We start from the raw sequence: 23,992 nt of genomic DNA on the forward strand, positions 1-23,992 counted from the left end.
ATTTCCAGAAATGATCAAGCTCATTAAAATGCCATTAGGCAACTAAAATACCTCTTCATTCATTCTAATATGACTCCTTTCAACTCCTAACCATGCCAACATAGTTATCCTTCTTTCTATTACAGTTATACTTGATAGGCATCAACTTCTATAGGTAGCATAACTATAATTACCTCTAAAGATACAGATTACTATAAAAAGTTAAGCAAATTAAAATAAAATAAAATACTACATTAACTTTCATTTATCACTAATAGCACTATTAATTTAATAATTTCTTAGATATAATGTCTTCTTAGAACTCAGGCACAAAAGCCAATACTTGTTAGACACTATTGAAGACTGCAATATCCCCTCTTTACTCCTGGAAAAGTATCCTAAATCACAGTGAAATTATAAGCATGAATTAAGTATAATCTTAATTTAGACAACCGCAAATATTCTTCCTAAAATCGGTTTAGGATGCATACAAAAGGACTTCTGAGTTCCTTCATTATTTTATCATATCCTTTGAATAGTTTGGGAAAAATATGATAGCATTTACTTCATGTATAACCAAAGCATGAATTAGAAAGTTTATCAATTTGCTTAACTTAAAAATGTTAACAGTAGTTAATGTAAGCATTGTAACATACCATATTACTTCCAAGTTTGTCACATTAAATGGAGCAAATTCAGAGAGTTCTTCCAAATACAGCAATCAATCTTTAAGATGCTTATAAGGTTTACTGAAAGCCATGAGGAAAAACCTCTTCATGAATCATGATAAAATGTTTCCTCAACAAATCAGACTCTGTCTCAATACTTCCATATGTGAAAAGTCACACCAATTTCTCTGATGAATGTAAAAGACCTTAAAATCTTTTGCCTCATTAAAGTATGTATATATATATATATATATATATATATATATACACACACACACACACACAAATATATAGATATATATATTTGTTTATGACAAGGCAAAAATAATAAAACATCTTGGTTTCATTCTAATTAATATTATAATCACTTGTACAGATTCACTAACTTAACTGTTTTGATCAAACAAAAAACCAAAATGGCAAAAGAAACATGATTTTCTTTTTTCTTACCAGAGAAAAGGTGGTTTGTATTTATTTATTTTTAACAATGTGGCAGTCATAAGAAATAATGTAAGTATTGTAACAGAAAAATGTTGGTTTAGAAACTAAGATAAAGGAGTAGGTGAAAATATTTTACGGTAACCCCTTCCTGGAAGCAGTGATTATATTAATAATAAGGTCTAATAGTATTTAATCATATTTACCTGTCTCTATCTGGAGAATAATGGTCATCCATGACACGATGTCTATCCATTCGGCTAATTGTATTATAATGTCCAGTAGTAGCGCGTGTCCCTCGAAGCCCCTGTTCCACATTCCGACTAAAACAACAAGGTCCATTAAATATTTTAGTAAATAATTTTAAATACTAAGAAACAAGGATTATTTTAAAAAACAATAGAAAAAGAAAAATTTACTATATCGTGAAGTCCAAATTTTGTTTTAACTAATTGCATCCCCAGCTAAAGGTCTAAGTTTCAGTTGAAGGTTGACAGGTAAGTAATATTACTGCTACAACAGATGTAGCATAAGAAGCTCAAATTAAGCTAATAACAGTGGGGATACGATAAGGACCATCAAAGTTGTTAATGGATGGCTACCAGGTCTCTAGTGCTGATATTCAATAATGTACTCAAGAGGAGTAGATTTATTTGGAGAAAATATGTTCAGTGTTAGACACATCTGTATACATGACCTATACGAATGGAGATAGTGATGCCTCATAGGTGGCTGAACATGAGTTCAGAGCTTAGGAGAACAAGTCAAAATTTACACACTTTGCATTTTGCACCATCTCCCTTGATACCACCCTAGTCCAAATTACCTTCTTTGTGGATATACCATAACAATAGCTATCTAAGTAAACTCTTGATTCAACTCTCACCTCATCCGTAATGACACACAACAGCCCTTTAAAGCACAATTAAGATATGGCACATCACATTGTAGGGTGAAAGATATGAGTCCAGCTTTTTAATATATTCCATTGGTGAGCTAATTTTCCCATCCTGTCTGACCCACCCTTTCCATATTAATTGTGGTGCCACTTTCTCATGTGTCAAGTTCACATATAAATATCAGTATAAATGTATATATATTATTCTTTTACTATTGATTCCCTTCAGTATGTCTATTTTGCTGCTGTTATTCAAGTTCCATCCTATTTTTAATTCCTCATGCCTGCTGGTAAATTTTTCTCTTCTTTTTTTGAAATAGATTTATTGGCATGTCTTTATATTTTCATATAATGCCTAGAACAAGTTTATAAAAATTGCACATAAAATTGTGTTTCTTATGGCATTACATTCATAAATTACTTTATGGACAATTGATATCTTTATTATATGAAGTTATTCTACCCATGCATAGGACATCTCTCTCATTAGTTCCTTACCTGAAGTTGTTACTTAAAAAGGTCCTGTGAATTCTTAGTACATGAATTGTTAGCTACTTTGGGTTACTTTTGAGAATAGTACTTACATTTTACTATATTTTCCAACTAATTATTACCCATATTATAAGTTGATCTATGGCCAGCTATTTGGCAGAACTTTTATATCAGTTTTAATATTTTGATTATATTGAGTTTCCTATGTAGATAATCCTATTATCAACAAATGATGATGGTTTTCATCTCTTCTTTTCCAATCTCTTCCAATCCTAAAACCTCTTACTTACTTCCTTTCATTTCCTTTTCTTAACATTTTTTCAGGACCTGAAGTACTATTTTAAGCAATGACAATATTAATAAACATCTGACTCTTATTTCTGCTATTAATGTAAATTCCTCTAAAGTTTTTCCATTAAATATAATGCTTTCTTTATTTAGCCTTTATGAAGTGTAGGTGGTTCTCTTCTAGTTTACTATTTTATGTGAATAGAAGTTGAACAATTAATTTTTTTCTGCTGCTAGTAAGATTTATTTCCCCATTTGTCCACTAATATATAAATTACCATAACCATTTTTCTGGTGTCTCACCATTATGATTTAAATCCATGGTTAGATTTACTTAAAGTAAGATTTCTTACATCTGTTTGTAACTAAAATGGTTTTCTTAAGCTGAACACAGAGGCACATAGACACAGTATCTGGTCCTAGAGGATTGCTTGAGCCCAGGATTTCCACTCTAGCCTGGGCAACATAGTGAGACTGACTTTGGAAAAAAAAAAAAAAAAAAGAAAATGGATTATAATATTTCATCATTCTGTAAGAATTAGAGTTAAGGTTATGTTAGTTCCAGAAAAAGAATTAGGCAACTTTCCTTCTTTATCTGTTTCTAGAGTCATCTGTTTAGAACAGCAATTAGTTCTCAAAAACTTGGTTCAAACCTACCTGTAATATCTTTTTTAGTCTGAAATTCTTTTTATGAGTGGATGGTTGGAAAAGAGTAGTTTGTCTCTGAGTACCATTTCAACCTATTTGCTGGTTGCTATTTTACTTTCATTTCTTCTCCTGTCAATTTAAATACTTTATACCTATTTCAGAAATGTAACAATTTTGCCTACATTGAGAAATTTAATAACAATTTCATAATGATTATTTTTAAGTATTTTTCTTACCTGTAGTTGTTTCCCTTTTTCAAAGTTTTATTTATTTATACCTCTCATTTTTCATAGACAGTCCTTTTATTGTACTGATGTCATCGATGTTTTCAAATAACTAACTTTTGGGTTAACATACGTTCTCTCTTATCTTTCACTTGTTTTTCTTACTGTCTGTGTTTCATTTTGTCTCAGTGTCACTGAGTTTTCCCTAATCTTTATTAATTCCATAAATATATACACCTACTACGTACTCACAAAATTTAAAAATTGAAATAAAAAAGATATCTGCACTTTTATGAATACAGTGTTAAGGGCACAAACTACGTAATAATTCCAACATGGAAAATAGGAAATCCATCCCTTCAAGCATTTATCCTTTGTCTTACACAGAATTGAATTATACTCTTTTAGTTATCTTAAAGTGTACAATTAAATTATTTTGACTACAGTCACCCTGTTCTGCTATCAAACACTAGGTTCTATTTATTCTTTCCATTCTTTGTACCCATTAACCATCTCCACATCCCCTTCACCCCCTGCCACCCATCCCAGCTTCTAGTAACTGTCCTTCTGCTCTCCATCTCCATATGTTAAATTGTTTTGATTTTTAGATCCCACAAATAAGTGAGAGCATGAAATGTTTCTGTTTCTGTGTCTGTCTTATTTCTCTTGATGTAATGACCTCCAGTTCCATCCATGTCTTTGCAAATGACAGAATCTTATTTCTTTCTAGCTGAATAGTACTCCATCATGCATAAATACATTTTCTGTATTCATTCATATGCTAGTGGACATGTAGGTTGCTTCCAAATCTTGGCTATTGTGAACAGTATTGCAACAAACATGATAGTGCAAATATGTCTCTGATATATTGATTTCCCTTCTTTTTGGTATTTACCAAGCAGTGGGATGATGGATCATATGGTAGCTCTAATTCTAGCTTCTTGAGGAACCTCCAAACTGTTCTCCATAGTGATTATACTAATTTACATTCCAAACAACAGCATACAAGGGTTCCCTTTTCTTCACATACTTGTCAGCATTTGTTATTTTTGTTTTTTAATATAAGCCATTTTAACTGGGATAAGTTAACATGTCATTGTAGCTTTGATTTGCATTTCTTTGATGATCAGTGATGTTGAGAACCTTCTGATATGCCTGTTTGCTATTTGTATGTCTTCTTTTGAGAAATTTCTATTAAATCTTTTACACATTTTTAAATTGGCTTATTGAATATTTTTTTGCTATAGAGTTGTTTGAGTTCCTAACACATTCTGGTTATAAATCCCTTTACAGGTGGATAGTTTCTTTGCAAATATTTCCTCCCATTCTGTGGGTTGTCTCTTCATTTTGTTATTTCCTTTGCTGTGTTGAAGCTTTTTAACTTGATATGATCCCTTTTGTCCACTTTTGCTTTGTTTGCTTGTGTGTGGGGTATTACTCAAGGAATTTGCTCAGACTGATGTCCCGGAGAATTTCTTGAATGTTTTCTTGTAGCAGTTTCATAGTTTGAGGTCTTTAATCCATTCCATTTTAATCCATAGATTTAGATCTTTAATCCATTTTAATTTTATTTTTGCATATAGTAAGAGATAGAGGTCAAGTTTCATTATTCTGCATATAGACATTCAGTTTTCCCAGCACCATTTATTGAAGAGACTTTTCTTTCTCCATTGTATGCTCTTGGCACCTTTATCAAAAATGAGTTCCCTGTAGGTGGGTAGATTTGTTTCTGGGTTCTCTATTGTGTTCCATTGGTCTACATGTCTGTTTTTATGCCATACTGTGCTGTTTCAGTTATTATAACTCTGTAGTATAATTTGAAGAAAGATAATGTGATTCCTTCAGTTTTGTTATTTTTGCTCACAATAGCTTTGGCTATTCTAGGTCTTTTTTGGCTCCACATAAATTTTAGAATTATTTCTTCAATTTCTATGAAGAATGTCGTTGGTATTCTGATAGGGATTGCATTGAATCTGTGGATTGCTTTGGGTCATATAGGAAGTTTAGCAATATTGATTACATCAGTCCATGAAATGAAATACTCTTGTGTGTGTCATCTTCAATTTCCTGTACCAGTGTTTTATAGTTTTCATTGTAGAGATCTTTCATTTCTTTCATTAAGTAAATTTCTAGGCATTTAATTTTATTTGTGATTGTTATAAATGAAATTACTTTCTTGATTTTTTCAGGTGGTTCACTGTTGCTATATAGAAATGCTACTGATTTTTGTATGTTGATCTTGTATCCTGAAATTTTACTGAATTTATCAATTTGAATAGTTTTTTAGTGGAGTCTTTAGGTTTTTCCAAATATAAGATCATGTCATCTGCAAACAAGAATAACTTTGACTTCTAACTTTACAATGTAGATGACCTTTATTTACTTCTCTTGTCTGATTGCACTAGCTAGGACTTCCAGTACTATGCTCAATAAAAGTGGCAAAACCGGGCATCCTTACTGTGTTCTAGATCTTAGAGGAAAGGCGTTCAGCTTTTCTACATTCAGTATGATACTAGTTGTGAGTCTGTTGTATATGGCTTTTATCATGTTGAGGTATGTTCCCTGTATCCCCAGTTTTTTGACGGTTTTTATCTTGAAGAGATGTTGAATTTTTTCAAATGCTTTTTCAGCATCAATTAAAATAATCATGTGGTTTTAGTACTTCATGATATATCATGTTAAACGATTTGTATCCAAATCATCCTTGCATCTCAAAAATAAATTTCACGTGGTCATGATGAATGACCTTTCTCATGTATTACTGAATTCAGTTTGTTAGTATTTTTTTAAGGATTTCTGCATCAATATTCATCAGAGATATTGGGCTCTAGTTTTCTTTTTTTGATGTGTCTTTGGTTTTGATATCAAAGTAATAATGGCCTGGTAGAATGAGTTTGGAAGTATTCTCTCCTCCTTTACTTTTTGAAATAGTTTGAGTAGAATTGGTACTGGTTCTTTAAATGTTTGTTAGAATTCAGCAGTGAAGCCATTGGGTTCAGGGTTTTCTTTACTGGGAGACTGTTCATTATGGTTTTTATTTGTTATTTGTTACTTATCTGTTTAGCTATTGGATTTCTTCATGGCTCAATCTTGTAAGTGTCTAGGAATTTATGCATTTCCTCTATATTTTCCAATGTATTGGCATATAGTTGCTCACAGCAGCCACTAATTATCCTTTGAATTTCTGTGGTATCAGTTTTAAGGTGTCCCTCTTCACCTCTGATTTGGTTTATTTGGGTCTTCTCTCTTTTTTCCTTTGTTAGTCTGGCTAAAGGTTTGTCAATTTTGTTTATCTTTCGAAAAAACAACTTTTCTGTTTCGCTGATCTTTTGTATTGTTTTCTATCTTTTTTAGAGTCAATAACTCGTAGCTTTGCTCTTTTCAGGCTACTTTCTTCTTCTCTCCCACAGATCTACAAAGTTTATTACAGATAAGGTAATTTCATTTAGATAAGTTAAGGTAAGTTTATTTAACCAGTCTACAAATATCATTATCATAAAGAACAGAAGAAAATGAAAATGGAGTCTGTAGGTATCTGTGTTTGTTGTGCAGTATCAGTCAAATGGTTACAAATGAATTTCTCATATCAATTCCAAATATACACACCCTTATATGCAAAAAATGATATTAGCCAGTTGTAATACTCATTTAGCATCTTGGTTATTAATGGCAATATAATTTTCATAACATAGGGTATGTTAAGAAAAATAAAATAATGACAACAAAGTATGTTTTATCCAGTCCATTTCTAAACTGACAAGAATACCTTATCAATACTTCATATAGGCAATCTGACAGATACTTGAGGGCTGTTTCCACACATCAAGTGTGTTAGCAGGCAGGGAAGGAAGCAGCAAAAGCTGAGGTTGCTTTCTCACTAACTAGCAGATGCAGTAATGCCACATAAGAAAACTAAGGACTGAATAAATGACTTTGGCATCTATTCAATTTTCCCTTTTTACTTACACATAAATTACTTTGACAGCCTACTGAAGGACAGGTAATTCTCATCTCCCTCCCCCTCATAAGTAAGTGTCAAAAGCACCCAAACTTGTCACTTATGCAATAAACTGACCAAAACAAAACCAAAACAGAAATGGTTTTTGAAACAAACAATCACCTTTTGGGAGTGGAACATAAGTGCAATTTTTTGTTTATTTTTTTTCCCTACATAGATATAGTAAAAAGGAAAGAAGATGTGCTTGGGGACAGGGTTGAGAAAAATGACAAAATAAAGAACATACATAGGAAATATTCATAAGAATGCTGGTATCTCATGCGGGAGTCTCTTCCTCAAAGGTGTTCAATCAATCCGAGCTATCTACTGTGAACACTCTCCCATTTGCAGAACTTCGCTTTTAATCCACGTTAAAGAGGATAAGAGACTAGGCTATTTATTTAAAAAGCAGTTTACAAAACAATGCTTTCTACTTCATAAATTTAAAAAGAAACTGTAAAATAAGGAGAATCTGAAGAGTTCCAAGTACTTAAAAATGGCTATTTTCTAGATCTTACAGGTATGCTTCATTGTTTATTGTTTTTCTTTTTCTGCTCTATGTATTTTCAAATGGTCTCTTGAAGGTCACTAATTCTTTCTCCTGCTTGATCTATTCTGCTATTAAGTGACACTGATGTGTTCTTCAGTATTTCAATTGCATTTTTCAACACTAGAATTTCTGCCTATTTTTAATTATTTCAATCTCTTTGTTAAACTTATAGAACTTGGAATTCCTTCTCTGTGTTATATTGAATTTCATTGAGTTTCCTCAAAACAGCAGTTTTGAATTTGCTATCTGAAAGTTCACATCGGTCACATCTCTGTTTCTCAAGGATTGGTCCCTGGTGCCTATTTAGTTCATTTGGTGAAGTCATGTTTTCCTAGATAATCTTGATGCTTGCAGATGGTCTTTGGTGTCTTGGCATTGAAGAGTTAGGTATTTATTGCAGTCTTGGCTTGTACATGCCCATTCTTCATGGGAAGGCTTTCTGGGTATTCCAAGAGACTTGGGCACCAAGCCCAATAATGCTTTTTTTTGTAGACTCACAGAAGTACTGCCTTGGTGGTCTTTGATAAGATCCAGAAGAATTCTCTGGATTACCAGAGACTCTTATTCTTTTCCCTTACTTTCTCCCAAACAAATGGAGTCTCTTTCTCTCTCTCTCTGCTGAGGGGCGCTCTGTGATGCAAGCACCCCTGTGGCTACTACCACTGGGACTGCACAGGGTAGGACCTGAAGCCAGAACAGCGCTAAGTCTTGCCCATGGTCCACTGTAACCACTACCTATGTTCACTCAAGGTCCTAGGGCTCTACAATCACCAGGCGGCAAAGCCAGCCAACTTTGGGTCTTTCACTTCAGGGTGGTAGGCCCTTATCAGATCCACAGATGTTATCAGGGAGCCAGGGACTGGAGCAAACACCCTAGAAATTTGCATGATGTTATATTCTACTGTGGTTAAGCTGGCACTCAAACCATAATACAAAGTCCTTCCTGCTCTTCCCTCCCTTTTCCACAGGTAGAAGAGCCTCTCCCTGTGTGATCTACCACCAGTAGCCCACAAGGAGGTTCTGTCAGACCACTGCTATGTTCACTGAAAAGCCAAGGTTTCTTCTGTCAGCTGTGGTGAATGCAGCCAGGCCTGGGACTGACCCTTCAGGGCAATAGGCTCCCCTCTGGCGCAGGGCAGATATAGAAATGCTAAGAGACTAAGCTTAGACTCAGGGACCCCAAGAGCCTGCTTGTTACTCCTAACCCACTGCGGCTGAGCTGACATCTAAGCTACAAGACAAAGTCACCTTAGTTTTCCCTCTGTTTTCTCAAACAGAAGCAGTCTTTCATCATAGCCACCATAGGTGGGAATGTGCCGGGTCACCCATGAAGCCTGCACGTCTCAGAGCCCAATCCCCACAGCATAGTTCCCAGGTATCACTGCTGGTTATTCAGGGCCCAGGAAATCTTTAGTCAGCAGGTGATTAATCCTGCAGGACTGGGTCCTTCCCTTCAGGGCAGCAACTTCCCTTTTGGCCTAGTATGTGCTTATATCCTTCAAACATAAAAAACCTAAAGCTCTCTTAGAAAATCCAGTATCTGTGTAAAATTCTCAATTATAATTCTAAGTCAAATACTCAGTTATTTATTTAAAATAGAATGCATAAGTATGTCATATTCTAACTGGTCAAAATTTCTTAAACATTCCAAGTATGTACAATATAAATCATGTGCAAATTTCTTCATAGCTTCAACGATTATTTCCATGATTCTTATTCCATGAAGCCTGCCTATACTTACCAGTTTGATCAGAGATTTTCAGTAAGCTTAACACCTGGAACTGCAGATTTTCCTAGCCATTTTTCCCACTGTACATGCTTTAAACAACTATTATTCTGATTATTTCTTCCTAATTTTAAAAATCAGTCAGATTTTAATTTTTTCCTATATATTAAATTTCCAATTATCTATATCATTAATGAGTATAATTAGTTGGTTCTACCTAGATATATCAATATGTAATTGAAAACTGGTTCTTCTGAATTATTTTGAGCTATTACAATAAAATAACATATAGGTTGTCTAAAATTACAAAATAAGTCATATTTCATTTTAGTCTCATTATGTAGGTTATTGAATAGCATCTTATTTTTCCTTGACTAGCATTTGGTTTTTCCTTAAATAAATAAAACCATCTTGTTTTCCCTTAAATTATGTTTCTATAAGAATCTCTTATCTTTAGAGATTATTAAAGACATGTGATGATAAATAGGTCTGTAGTGCCATTGTGATGGTTAATATTAGGTGTCAACTTGAATGAAATGAAGAAGGCCTAGATGGCTGGTAAAGTATTGTTTCTGGGTGTGTCTGTGAGGGTGTTGCCAGAGGAGACTGACATTTGAGTCTGTGGACTGGGAAAGAAAGACCCACCCAATCCACCATCCAGGTGGCTGGCGATGCAGATAGAACAAAGCAGGTAAAGAACGTGGGATAACCTTACTTGCTAAGTTTTCTCGTTTCTTTCTTTTTCCTGTGCTGAATGATGCCTTCCACTCCTCCTGCCCTAGGACATCCAACTCCGGGTTCTATGGGCTTTGGACTCTGGAACTTGCACCAGTGGCTTACTGGTGGCTCTCAGGCCTTTGACCACAGACTGAAGGCTGTGCTGTAGGCTTCTCTGGTTTTGAGGCTTTAAAAATGGACTCACATTGGGACTGAGCCACTACTGGCTTCTTCCTTCACCAGTTTGCAGAAGTCCTATGGTGGGACTTTGTCTTGTAATCATGTGAGCCAATTCTCCCTAATAAACTCCTTTTCATATATACATATATCCTATTAGTTATGTGCCTCTGGAGAATGCTGACTAATACTGCCACCCTACAAATATAATGAGTATTCTATCTTACCTTTGTGGTGGAGGGACACTGGGTGACCAGGATCTAGTCCTTCCTATAACATCTACTCGATGAGGAGACCCTGATGGTGAACAATGGTTTGATGACATTACTTGCTCTGGCACTGATAATGTTGAGCTTTGAAGATCTCGACCATCATGTCGATAATCTAAAGGTAAAAAATTTATAAATATTATAGTTGTGCATATACTAAGTCCTTTTGTGTATTTTGTACTTTACTCCAAAACATAAAATGTTGGTCAAGTTGAAAGACTTTTAATATATTAAATATAAAGTATAATGAATAAACCATACTATTAAGACAAAATATTTTATAAGCATTCATTAAAAAGGAATGACAGATATTCAAATATTTAGATAGTTACTATATCTGAGGCATTGTGCTAGGTAAAACTTTTATATATACTTAGAGTAAAATTTTACATACAATTAATTATCTTCAATAAAAGACTTAAATTTATTCTAAAAATATTTTCATCTCTTCAATGACCTAGAAAAGCTTCAAATAATTCTATTATTTAAAATTATTAAGCTCATAAAAAACTGCTAAACATTAAGATCATTTCTTTAAGTGATAAAAAGTTTTAGAAAACAGCCATCTCTTACTACAAGTATATGTAGTACTTGTATAAATGGCTTTTTTGTAAGAGATGGGGGTCTTACTATGCTGCTTAGGCTGGCCTCAAATGACCCTCCCACCTAAGCCTCCAAAGAAGCTGGAACTACAAGCTCGTGCCACTGCATCTGGCTGCCATTTTTCTTACAGTATTTGACGGGGCTGAGATACAGTACAAGTCTGAGAATAAAAATACGACCAATCAGAGGAGAGTACCAGCCCAATGATTTCACACATTTATACAAAGTATATTAGAAGGGATACTATCTAAACGAGTACTAAAAAGCAATTGGTATGAGGTCAGATGGGAGGAAACTAGAAGGACTTCTTTTTTTTTTTTTTTTTTTTTTGAGATGGAGTTTTGCTCTTGTTCCCCAGGCTGGAGTGCAATGACGTGATCTCGGCTCACCGCAATCTCCGCCTCCGGGGTTCAGGCAATTCTCCTGCCTCAGCCTCCTGAGCAGTTGGAATTACAGGCACGCACCACCGTGCCCAGCTAATTTTTGTATTTTTAGTAGAGACGGGGTTTCACCTTGTTGACCAGGATGGTCTCAATCTCTTGACCTCGTGATCCACCCGCCTCGGCCTCCCAAAGTGCTGGGATTACAGGCTTGAGCCACCGCGCCCGGCCAAGTAGAAGGACTTCTAAGTTGGTAGAAAAACAACAGTTCAGTGTGGGGCAACAGTACGGAAATAAGTAGGAAAAGTAAGTTTGACTCAAGTTGTAGATATCTAAAACATCCTGAGGTTGGTAATGGAAAGAGCCTGAAAATTTCTGAGCAGGAAGTAATATCATTATCTTCATCATACTTTTTGTAGATATTAGCAGTTGACCTTTTACTATGTGCTGGGAACTCTGCTATGCACTTTAAAAAAGTGTTCTGTTAGAACATTTCTTTTAGAAATAACTCAGAAAAACAACCTGATCATATGTGATTTTTCCTATCATGATAATGTTTTACAATATTATCTCCCTAGATTAGATTTCCTAGAAACAAGGATTCACATACACATGAATAAGTGAAGTAGTGTCCTCAGGAGAAAGGGGAAGAGCACAATAGGGCAAGAAAAAAGGGAAGAAACTAAGCAATGATGTATTCTCAGCCTGATCCAACTGTATGTGCTGAAACATGAATAATTGCCCGGGGTTTGAGGTAAGACGGCTGGACTTTAGTACTCCTGTGTTAGCCACTCATTGGCTGAAGACTGCCAGTAGAGAGTCAGCAAGGTGTTTAACCTTATAGATGCGTGGTTTCCATTTGACTAGGCAATTCTGCAGAGAGTGACAGCTGTGAGGTGTTAACAACCAAAAGTCCCCATGACTGGGGATGAGTAATCCAGCTGGTAAAGGGGATATGGGTGGAACATCAGCAGTGTCCACTACAACTTGCAAATAACTACAGTTGAATGTAAAGTACACTAACACAGCAGGATGCAGCAAACCAGAGAAATACAGACCTGGACACAATGCTCATTCATCCCATGTTCTTCCTCTTGGCTCTTTGGTCACAAACTCTGTCTTAGATATATGTACTGCCTGGGTCTTTACTGGTGTTTGTGGATAGTCCCCTTGAGGCCATAACTTTGCAGACTTATCCTTCTTTTCATCTAGATATACTCCTTTCATATAGATATCTTTATTTTATTTTAGACTACTATTACATAATAAATGCACATTAAATAGTTTTATTGCTTAAACTTTTACATGACTTTTTAATTGTGTTGTTATTTTGATTTTTACTCTTCTGTTTCCAGGCTTCATGGGTTTTGAATGGTCTTTCCTAACCTTGTTTTTCCAGAAGCCCTGCTGTTTTAGTCCATGATTTTTCAGAGGATGAGTTTTTCTCAGGAACACATATACTGGCTAAACAACTCTGCCAAGAAGATAATATCTCCATTTTCATTTTGAGAAAACAGAGGTAAAAAAATCCAAATTAAGTGCCAAATACCAGGGTTGAGACTGAAAATATTTCTGACTCCAGTGCTGTCACTATGTCCCAATACTACATTCTGCTCTCATGATGGAAGTAATAATTTAGGAAGATGAAGCTGATAGCAGTAAACAATTGGTACTGAAGGTTAGAGAGATTACAGCAAGAAGATGAATTGTTGTTATAAAACTTAAAACAGTATTGTCCAATAGAACTTTAAAATGATGAAATATTCTTCTATCAGTGCTGTCCAACTTGGTAGCCACTAGACACACATGATTATTGAGCATTTGAAATCTGGATGGTATTAATGAGAATCTAGATACTCTGTATCCAGATCCATCTCATAAGATCCAGATCCATCTCATAAGCAAGGACACACAAAGACTCAAAACAAAAGGTTGGAGGAAGACTCACCAATCAAATGGAGAGAAAAAAAACAGGATTTGTAACTTTCATCTCTGACAAAATAGACTTTAATAGTAACAAAGACTAAAAGAAACAAAGAAGGACATTACATAATGATAAAAGGATCAGTGCAACAATAGGAGTCAATGATCATAAATATATATGCACCCAATATAGGAGCACCCAGATACATAAGACAAGTTTTCAGTGACTTATAAAGAGACTTGGACTCCCGCACAGTAATAGCGGGAGACTTTGACATCACATTGTTAATATTCGACAGATCAATGAGATAGAAAATTAACAGGGACATTTATGATTTGAACTCAGACCTGGAACAAGTAAACTCAGTGAATATTTAAAGAATTCTTCACCCCAGGTCCACAGAACATACATTTTTTTTAGTATCACATGACACCTATTTTGAAAGTGACCACATAAATGGAGGCAAATCACTCTTCAGCATTTGCACAGCATTTCACAGATTTAAGTGAAATATTGGTTGGCTGTTTGCTTGTTATTTTCTTTCCTTATTCCTTCCTGTCTTCACTGTTAAGCACAATCATTGGCATACAAGAGGTTTTTAATACCTACTTTTAGATTGCATTCCAGCCTGTGCAATAAATAGAGCAAGACTCCTGTTCTCTCTCCCCCTTTTCTCTTTCTCTTTCTTTCTTTAATTAAAAAAAAAAAAGAGAAGGTGGCATTTCAGAGAGAATTGAATAAGATGTTTTTTCAAGCGGATAAACACAGAAAGGAGGGTTCCAAGACAAATGAAAAGGTCCCAAGGTAGCAGTGGATCTCACATGTTCACACAACAGCAAGAAGGATAGGGTGCTTAGATTGGAGCAACTGATAAAAAGCAGATGTTGGAGACATTTGGAGGAAGAAGGAAGATTATGTAGAAGTTTGTACATTATTGCAAACACTTTTGGCATTTCGTCTTGAGTGATTTTGACCCACTAATGGGTTTTAAGCAGAAATTGTGCATAATTTAACTTTTGCTTAAAGCTAGACAAAGTAGTAAGTCATATAGGAGATAACAGTAGTTTGAAATAAGATGATAATAAATATCATGGGAAGTGAATATATTTTGAAGGCACAGCAATCAAGAAAATTTTTGTGAAAGATATGATGATGGGAGTGAAAGAAAGAGAAGAAACAATAACAAATCTAAAATTCTGACTCAAGTAAATAAAAGGATGAAGTTATCAAATCACATGGTTTGGTGGAAAAGATCAAAAGTTTGGACATGTTAAGCTGGAGATATCCACTACATTTCCAAGTGAAGATGTCAGGTGAGCAGTAAACAATAAGAATTTAAAAAGATAAGTAGATTTGACTGGAGACATACATTTGGGAGTTTTAGCATATAGATAACTATTTAAAGGCAAGGGACTTTAAATAGACACAAGATCACTAGGAGAAGGAATATAGAGAAAAGATCCAAAAATAGAGTTCAGGGCATGCTAACATGAATTAATAATACTTTGTGACTGGATATAAGATTAAAAAAGGGCAACAATTAATGCACCTTAACTTTTTAAGTTAGTCTATTAGGAAGACAAGAGTATTTTACTGGCCAGGTGTGGTGGCTCATGCCTGTAATCTCAGCACTTTGCGAGGCCGAGGCTGGACAATCACTTGAGGTCAGGAGGTAAAAACTCATCTCTACTAAAAATACAAACATTAGCTGGGAATGGTGGCACAACTACTTGGGGGGCTGAGGCCGAGCAAGACTCTGTCTCAAAAAAACAAAAAAGTGTACTACTAAGATAAGACTAAGAGTTTATTGAGGTTGACTAGTTTGGAGAAGGGGAAATGAGAGTAGTTTCAGTCGCATAGGCCAAATATGAAATATGTGGAAAAGAATCTTGAGACAGATGTTAGGACTGCTGATAAACATTTGAAAGTCATTTATAAAAAGATCTTCATTGTAACCCAAGGAAAGATTACATATATAGATAGAAAATAAGTCTAATTATTGAGTTTAAGAGATACTATTGAGAAAAAGCAGAGCTTCTGGGAAAAAAAAGTTTAGGAACGACCATTCAGAAGTCCATTTATTCAAGTTGTGAAGTACATCAATAGGTTAAAAGGGATGATTTATAACCATTCCTATCCCATTGCTCAGTATACTATCTGGGGCAAAATCACTGCCTAGAATTGCTTACTTGGGAAAAATTTCCATATCAAAGTTTCAACTTACTTTAAAGAACATTAACAATGCAAATGTCAAAGTTAACTCTGACTTAATGACTTGGTATTAGAATAAGCCAAATAAAGAACACATGGAGTAACTTTTAGTTTCTGTTTCTTCATGTAATGTTATCACTCTGTCCTAACCACAAATAAAAAGCTGAACAGACTGAAAAAGCAACAGATTTTCTTGGATCTGTAAGAGTGATGACACAGGGCAAACAACTGTCCTGAAGACTGAAGAGACAGACAGGTGAAAACAGGGAGTTACAGCTTACGGAGAAAATATTCATGAGTGTAAAGCAGTGTGGGAATGAGTGTCAAAGTAGGAAAACTTTACCATCAACTGACAAATTGTTAGAGGATCAGTAAGAACAAGTCTGAGAGTTAAAAACTCGAGGGAAGCCCAGTCATTGGGGTCTCCTACAATATTGTGAGACTTACTTCCAGGAGCTCCACCAGGTTCCCACAGTAAACATTGGAGAAAAATCTCCTCATACTTTGGGAGGGAGAGGGAAACAGGAACCTTTTGAAATACTCCAGAATGCTCTGCTTTTCTTAACAAGACTTTCCCTCAGAGAAAACTAATTAACCAAAGCCTAACCAACAGAATCATATAAAATGCTCAGTTAAAAAAAAAGAAAGCACTTGAAAAAGACTAGAAGACAAAAATAAACACAAAGAATAAGGGTAACAAAAATAGTACATATTAATCTAACTATATCAATAATCATTTTGAATGTCACTCCTCTAAATGCACTAACTAAAAGAGATTGTCAGAGTGGATTTAAAAAATAAGACTCAACTATGTAAGAAACTTTATGTAAACAATCATATAAATTAAAAGTAAATGGATGGAAACAATGCACTATGGTAATGCTAATCAAAAGAAGGCAGGAGTAGGCTGGGAACAGTGGCTAACCATATCTGTAATCCCAGTACTTTGGGAGGTTGAGACAGTCAAATCACCTCAGGTCAGTTCAAGACCAACCTGGTTAACATAGTGAAACCCCATCCTACTAAAAATTCAAAACTTAGCCAGGTATGGTGGCACGTGGCTGTAGTCCCAGCTACTCAGGGGGCTGAGGTGGGAGAAGCCCTTGAGCCTGGGATGCAAAGGTTGCAGTGAGCAGAGATTGCACCACTGCATCCCAGCTCCCTGTCTCGAAAAACAAAACAAACAAAACCAAAAAAACAAGAACAGATCTAGCAGGCAGAAAATTAGCAAGAAGATAAATGAACTCAAAAACATCATCAACTGGATATAATCAATATTTATAGACTACTTCATCAAAAATTAGCAGCATATAAATTCTCTTCAAGTTCACCTGGAACATTCCCCAAAATAGAGCATATTGTGGACCATAAAACACACTTTAGCAGATTAATTTTTAAAAACCCAGAAATCATACAATGCTGCTCTGAGACCACAATGAAATTAAATTAGAAAGCAGTAACAGAAAGATAACTGCAAAATCCCCAAGTATGTGCAATTTAAACAATATACTATGAAATAACATATGGGTTATTTCAAAAAAGAAATCTCAAGAGAAATGAAAAATACCTTTAAATAAATAAAATTGAAAACAATTTATCAAAATTTGTGGGATGCAGTAAAAGTAGTACTTAGAAGAAAATTTATAGTACTGAATGTATGCATTAGAAATAAAATACCTAAAATCAATAATGTAAATTTCTACCTCAGGAATCTAGAAGAAGAGCAAATAAAACACAAAACAAGCAGATGGAAAATAAATAGTAGAATTAGAGTCAATAAAATTGAAAACCAAAAATCAATAGAGAAAATCAACAAAACCAAAAGCTGGTTCTTTAAAAAGATTCGTAGAATCAATTAGCCTCTCTCTGACCAGGCTAAGTAAGAAAAAGAGGGTACAAAAAAATACCAGTATCAGAAATGAAAAAGGGGGCATCCCTACAGATCTCACAGACATTAAAAGGCTAATAAAGGAATATTAAGAAAACTTAATGCCACAAATTTGATAATGTAGATGAAACTGGACCATTCCTTGAAAGACACAATCATCTCAAACTCACACAAGAATAGACAACCTGAACAGGCCTACATCTATTAAATAAATTAAATCAATAATTAATATCCTTCTAAAATGGAAAGCAACAAGTCCAGATGGGTTCACTGATGAATTCTACCAAACATTTAAGAAACAAATTTTTCCATTCTTTACAATTTCTTTCAGAGAACATAACCAGAAGAAATATTCCTTACGTCATTTTGTAAGGCCAGTATTACCTCAATATCAAAACCAGACATAGCAAGAAAAGAATATATCTCTCATGAACATCAATGCAAAAATTCTCAATGTAATTTTACACTGAATCAAACAATGTATAAAAAGAATTAAACAAGTAGGATTAATCTTGGATACGCAAAGCTGGTTCCACATTCAAAAATCAATTAATGTAATCCACCGCATCAACAGGCTATGAAAGAAAATCATATGACTATATCAATAGAGGTAGAAAAGACAATTTGACAAAATCTAACATTCTGAATTTACTAAAAACTCTCAGTACACTAGGAAAATGGAGAAACTTCCTCAAATTGATGTAAAATGCCTACACAAAACCTACAGCTAACATCATATTTAACAGAAAAAAAAAAACCTCAAAACTTTCACACTGAGATCAGAAACAAGGCAAGGATGTCCACTCTCACCACATGTATTCAACACTCTACTGGAAGTACTTAGATAATTCTGTAACAAAGAAAAGAGAACACACATATACAGATTAGGGAGGAATAAATAAAACTCTCTTTGTGATGCCATGATTGTCTATGTAAAAACACAAAACAATTAAAACAAACAAAAAACTCCAGGAACTAATAAGTTATTGTAGAAATGTTGTAGGATATAAGGTTAATATTTCAAATTCAATAACTTTCCTATATATCAGCAATGATAAAGTAAAATTAAAAGTGCAATACCATTTCCATTAGAAACCTCCAACAATGAAATCTTAGGTATAATCAAACAAAATATGTGTGAGATCCATATGAGAAAAACAAAAAAACGCTGATGAATGAAATAAAAAAGAACTAAATAAATGAAGAGATATTCCATATATAGGAATACTCAATATTGTCAAGATATCCAATCTCCCCCACTTGACCTACAGATTTAAAGCAATCTCAATCAAAATCTCAGCATATCATTTTGTGGAAACTGAAACCAGATTCCAGAGTAAATATAGAGAATCAAAAGACAGAAGATTCAACATAGTATTGAAGGAGAAGAACAAAGTTAAAGAATTGACAATATCTGACTTTTCAATACTTAGTATAAAACTTCAGTAATTAAAACACTGTGGTACTGATTGATCAATGAATAGACAAATAAATCAATGGAACATATAGACAGCCTAGAAATAAACTGATAAAAATATATGGAACTGATCTCGGGCAACAAAAAAGCAAAGGCAATACAATGATGGTCTTTTCAACAAATGGTGCTGGAACAACTGGATGTTCACATGCAAAAAAGAGAATCTAGACACTGACATTATAGTCTTCAAAAATTTAACTCAAAATGCATCATATATGTAAGTATAAAATGCAAAATAATAAACTCTTAGAAGGTAACATAAAAGAAAACATAAATAACCTTGGGTATGGTAATAAATTTTTAGATACAGCACCAAAGGCATGATTGATGAAAGAAATGATTAATAACTTGAATTTCACTGAAATTAAAACGGTCTGTTCTGCAAAAGACAATGCCAAGAAAATAAGAGAATTCACAGACTGTGAGAAAATATTTGTAAAAGACGCATCATATAAAGGACTATTGTCCAAAATATAAAGAGAACCTTAAAACTCAACAATAAGAAAACAAACAGCCCAATTTTTAAAAATGGGCCAAAGACCTGAACAGACACCTCACTGAAGAAATTAAACAGACGGCAAACAGAAAGATGAAAAGATGTTCAACCTCATATGTCATCAGGGAAATGCAAATAAAAACAACAATGAGATACCACTATACACCTACTGGAATGGTCAAAATTCAGAACACTGAAACATCAAATGCTGGCAAGATGTGGAACAACCGGAACTCTCATTCACTGCTGGTGAAAATGCAAAATGGTGCAGACATTTTGGCAGTTTCTTACAAAACTATATTCCTACCATACAATTCAGCAATTGTGCTGGTTTGGCATTTGCCCAAAGGAGTTGAAAACATGTCCACACAAAAAAACCTGCACACAGATGATTATAGCAGCTTTATTCATAATTGCCAAAATTTGTAAGCAACCAAGATGTCCTTCAGTAGGTGAATTGAGAAACAAACTGTGGTACATCCACACAATGGAATATTATTCAGCACTAAAGGAAAATGAGCTATCAAACCACAAAAACAAAAAGAAGAACCTTAAAAGCATTTTACTAAGTGAAAGATGCCTGTCTAAAAGACTACAAACTATATGATTCCAACTATGTGAACTCTGGAAAAGGCAAAACAATGGAGATGGTAAAAAGATAAATAATTGCCAGTGGTTAGGAGAAAGGGAAAGGTGAATTTTTAGGGAAGTGAAAATATTCTGTATGGTACTGTAATAATGAATATAAGTCATTATCAATTTTCCTGAACCCAACACATGTTTGACACCAAGAGTGAGCCTTAATGAAAACTGCAGACCATGAGTGATTATGTATCAAAGTAGGTTCATCAGTTGTAACAAACATACCAGTTTGGTGGAGAAGGTTGATAATTGGAAAGGCTGTCAATGTGTGGGTGTAGGAAGACATATGGGAAATCTGTATACTTTTCTCTCAATTTTGCTATAAACCTAATGCTGCTCTAAAATTAAGAAAAAAACACAGCGAAAATATTACTTCTGGCAGTCATTAATATTCAAGACATCTGGCTTGCCAGCTTAGAAAAACTGAATAAGTTAGTGGGAATAGTTTCTACTTAAGAACAGTTTGATAGCTCAGGTTTAAAAGGGTTATGAATGATTGTAACTGATGCTCTGAATTTGACCTTATTCAATGTGCAATTGGAAAGAAATCTCAGCATATAAGCAACAAAATATCAATAGATTTTCCTGGCTTATTGAAGCATACTATGTGTTTAAATATTATTAAAAGAGGTGGGGGTATGCATTTTGTATATGTGTACATTGCAATTCACATCTGAATTGCTTTACCCAGAAAATATATTATTTAATTTATTTGGTGGTCCTTACATTATTTGATAATCTATTGATTAAAGCATTTATTCTCTATTAAAACTAGTTTTAGTATTGGAACTGTAAAATGAAAAGGCCATAAAGAAGAAATGTAAGAAAAATATTTAACAGAACTAATATATGTTTAAATCTTGGTTATCACAAGTATCATGTAAATGTAATTTCTACAGCATTTGGTAAAGTGACCAGTTACAAAAAAAATGACATATATCATAATTTCAGAAACTACAATACCATCATCCTAATTTTGGAGTACTAAAAGTATTGTTAAAGTTTAGTATATTCAAAATTTAGCTGGGCATGGTAGTGTGCACCTGTAGTCCCAGGTACTCGGGAGGCTGAGGTGAGAGGGTCACATGAGCCTGGGGAAGTTGAGGATCCAGTGATCTGTGATTGCACTACTGCACTCCAGCCTGGGAGATAGATTGAGACATTGTCTCAAAAATAAATAAATAAATAATGAAGTATAGTATATCATAAAAAATCTGTCTCAAAATCACATTGGATTTCAAAATCGCAAAATATAGTATATTTCAGGGCAGCCTTTTCAGTGTCTTATTAAATGATTCACCAGACAGTTTCTGACTGGCAAAATAATAACAACAATAACGTCAAGTCAGAAAAGAATGTGTTTTTCATGATGAAGAAACATAATGACTCCAGAGTAAGCACTTTGAGTTGGGGGTTTCTAAACACTATTCTGTAGTACCAAAAAATTATTCCAGAGAGCAGTAACCCAAATCATGAAAGAATATACAATTTTTTCAAAAGCTATGACTCCTTTGATTGAAAGGGAAAACTTAAAAATAATATTAAATAAATAATTTTTTTCATCTTGAAAATAGAAAATGAAAGGATAGAAACATCCAAAAAACTGATGTCAAGATGAACGATTCGAATGGAAATAATTTGGATGAAGAAAACCTGATGGACTAGATATTTACAAAAGATAAAAAGTGGAATAGTCACATAACAAAGGAATAGAACACAAATAAAAAAAATTTAACAATCTCCAAGAAAGCAATCATAGGAAATATTTCTTAAAACTATGCTATGAGTTTTAACTTTTATAAACCATAACACATGAAAAATATTTTTGTAGTCTTAGTAAGTTAATATATTGTTCACCCTTAATACAAAAAAAGGGGAAAAGTAGTCAGTGAGTTTTTTTTAAGTGACAAACTGATACAGGCATGCTAACTGACTCATACATTAACAAAAATTGACAAACAAAATATTGTTATCAATCACTAATTCAATTGTTGCATGTCTAACACATATTTTTTGAGAGTAAATTTTGTCATGATTATAAAATCTATTAGGTTATTTAACCTTCAAAAGGAATAGAAGACATTTATTTTTAGAATATTAAGGGTATTACACATAAACATTGTCATCAGTACTTGCAAGAAAATTATACATAATTACCTAAAATACTAAATCATTGGATAAGTTTCTAACTGTAAAATGAGGCAAATAATTTAAACTACAATACTATAATTTCAAAATGTAGCTGTAAATGATACTACATACAAAAACAATCTTAAAGTTTCAAAAACTCCCATTTAAATATTTGACATATTTAGATATGGTAATTACTTAAAAAGATTTCATCTTTTTTTCACATAATTAGTGCAGTATAAAGAAGTCTGAATTTTGCAATAACTCCTCTAATTTATTGTAAAATCCTTATTATTGTCTTAAAATAGAAAATTTAATAACGTCTACTTATCTGGCACCTTTCAAGACTATTCAGCCTAATTGGTACAGGTGTTCCAGGAATTGGTATTACTCAGGGGTTTAAGTTGTCATAGGTTGCCATAGGCTGTTTTGAAGGGTGAGGAGGCAAGTTATTTATTTCTCTATTATTTATTTATTTTTATAGCAAATAATGATAAATTACACTGTCTTTTTAATACTATAAAATAATTGTAAAATTCTTACCTGATACTACACCAATTCCATCATCACAATCATAGTCAGAGACTTCACTATCACTTATTCTCTTTGACCCTATGAGGTAAACAACAACAATAATTAAAATGCTGATTATTTATAGAAGCAAATCTCTCACACACCTGAAAAACAAATGAGAGAATTCTGAACGAATCAGTTAATAACAAAAAATATGTACAGAAGAAAAGTCATTATGAGCTTGTCATCACTTATTTCCACACATATTTCATGATGTGAGGATATGGGTGATGAAGAAAGAGTTAACAATTTGTACAATTATTATTCTGTAAAGGTATAAGATAAAGTTCCTAAATGGTTTAAAAATTAAAATAACATTAAATACTAAATAATGTGGTTATGTTATCCAATACTGATTGATAAAATCTACTAGAAAATAGATAAGTTAATTTTAGATGCTTACAAAGGCACTTAAGACCAGATAAATTTCAAAACACAATGCGTTATATTCCAATGCATTAATGCATATTTTTTGAATGTGCATGGCTAATACATTGAATATAGTCAGTTCCTTACTTCTCATGTTCATGGAGAGAAAGCATAATTCAGAGAAGTACACTCAAGACATCTTAAATATCCTTTTAAAAAACTAGCTAA

At 33.8% G+C, this 23,992-nt stretch overlaps 1 protein-coding gene across 48 annotated transcripts in view; it reads right to left on the minus strand.

Moving 5' to 3' along the window:
* The window catches only part of RIMS2 (regulating synaptic membrane exocytosis 2), a 724,815-nt gene that overhangs the window by 257,783 nt on the left and 443,040 nt on the right, over positions 1-23,992 (minus strand). For all 48 annotated transcript variants that reach the window (XM_078353414.1, XM_078353401.1, XM_035276348.3 and 45 more), the window contains 3 exons: positions 23,366-23,434; positions 11,030-11,186; positions 1,292-1,408 (listed from right to left, as the gene is read on the minus strand). In XM_078353414.1, the coding sequence (XP_078209540.1) occupies positions 1,292-1,408; positions 11,030-11,186; positions 23,366-23,434 (343 nt within the window). The remainder of the gene's footprint in view (positions 1-1,291; positions 1,409-11,029; positions 11,187-23,365; positions 23,435-23,992) is intronic.

The sequence above is a fragment of the Callithrix jacchus genome, chromosome 16 (genome assembly GCF_049354715.1).
Source record: "Callithrix jacchus isolate 240 chromosome 16, calJac240_pri, whole genome shotgun sequence".
NCBI lineage: Eukaryota > Metazoa > Chordata > Mammalia > Primates > Cebidae > Callithrix > Callithrix jacchus.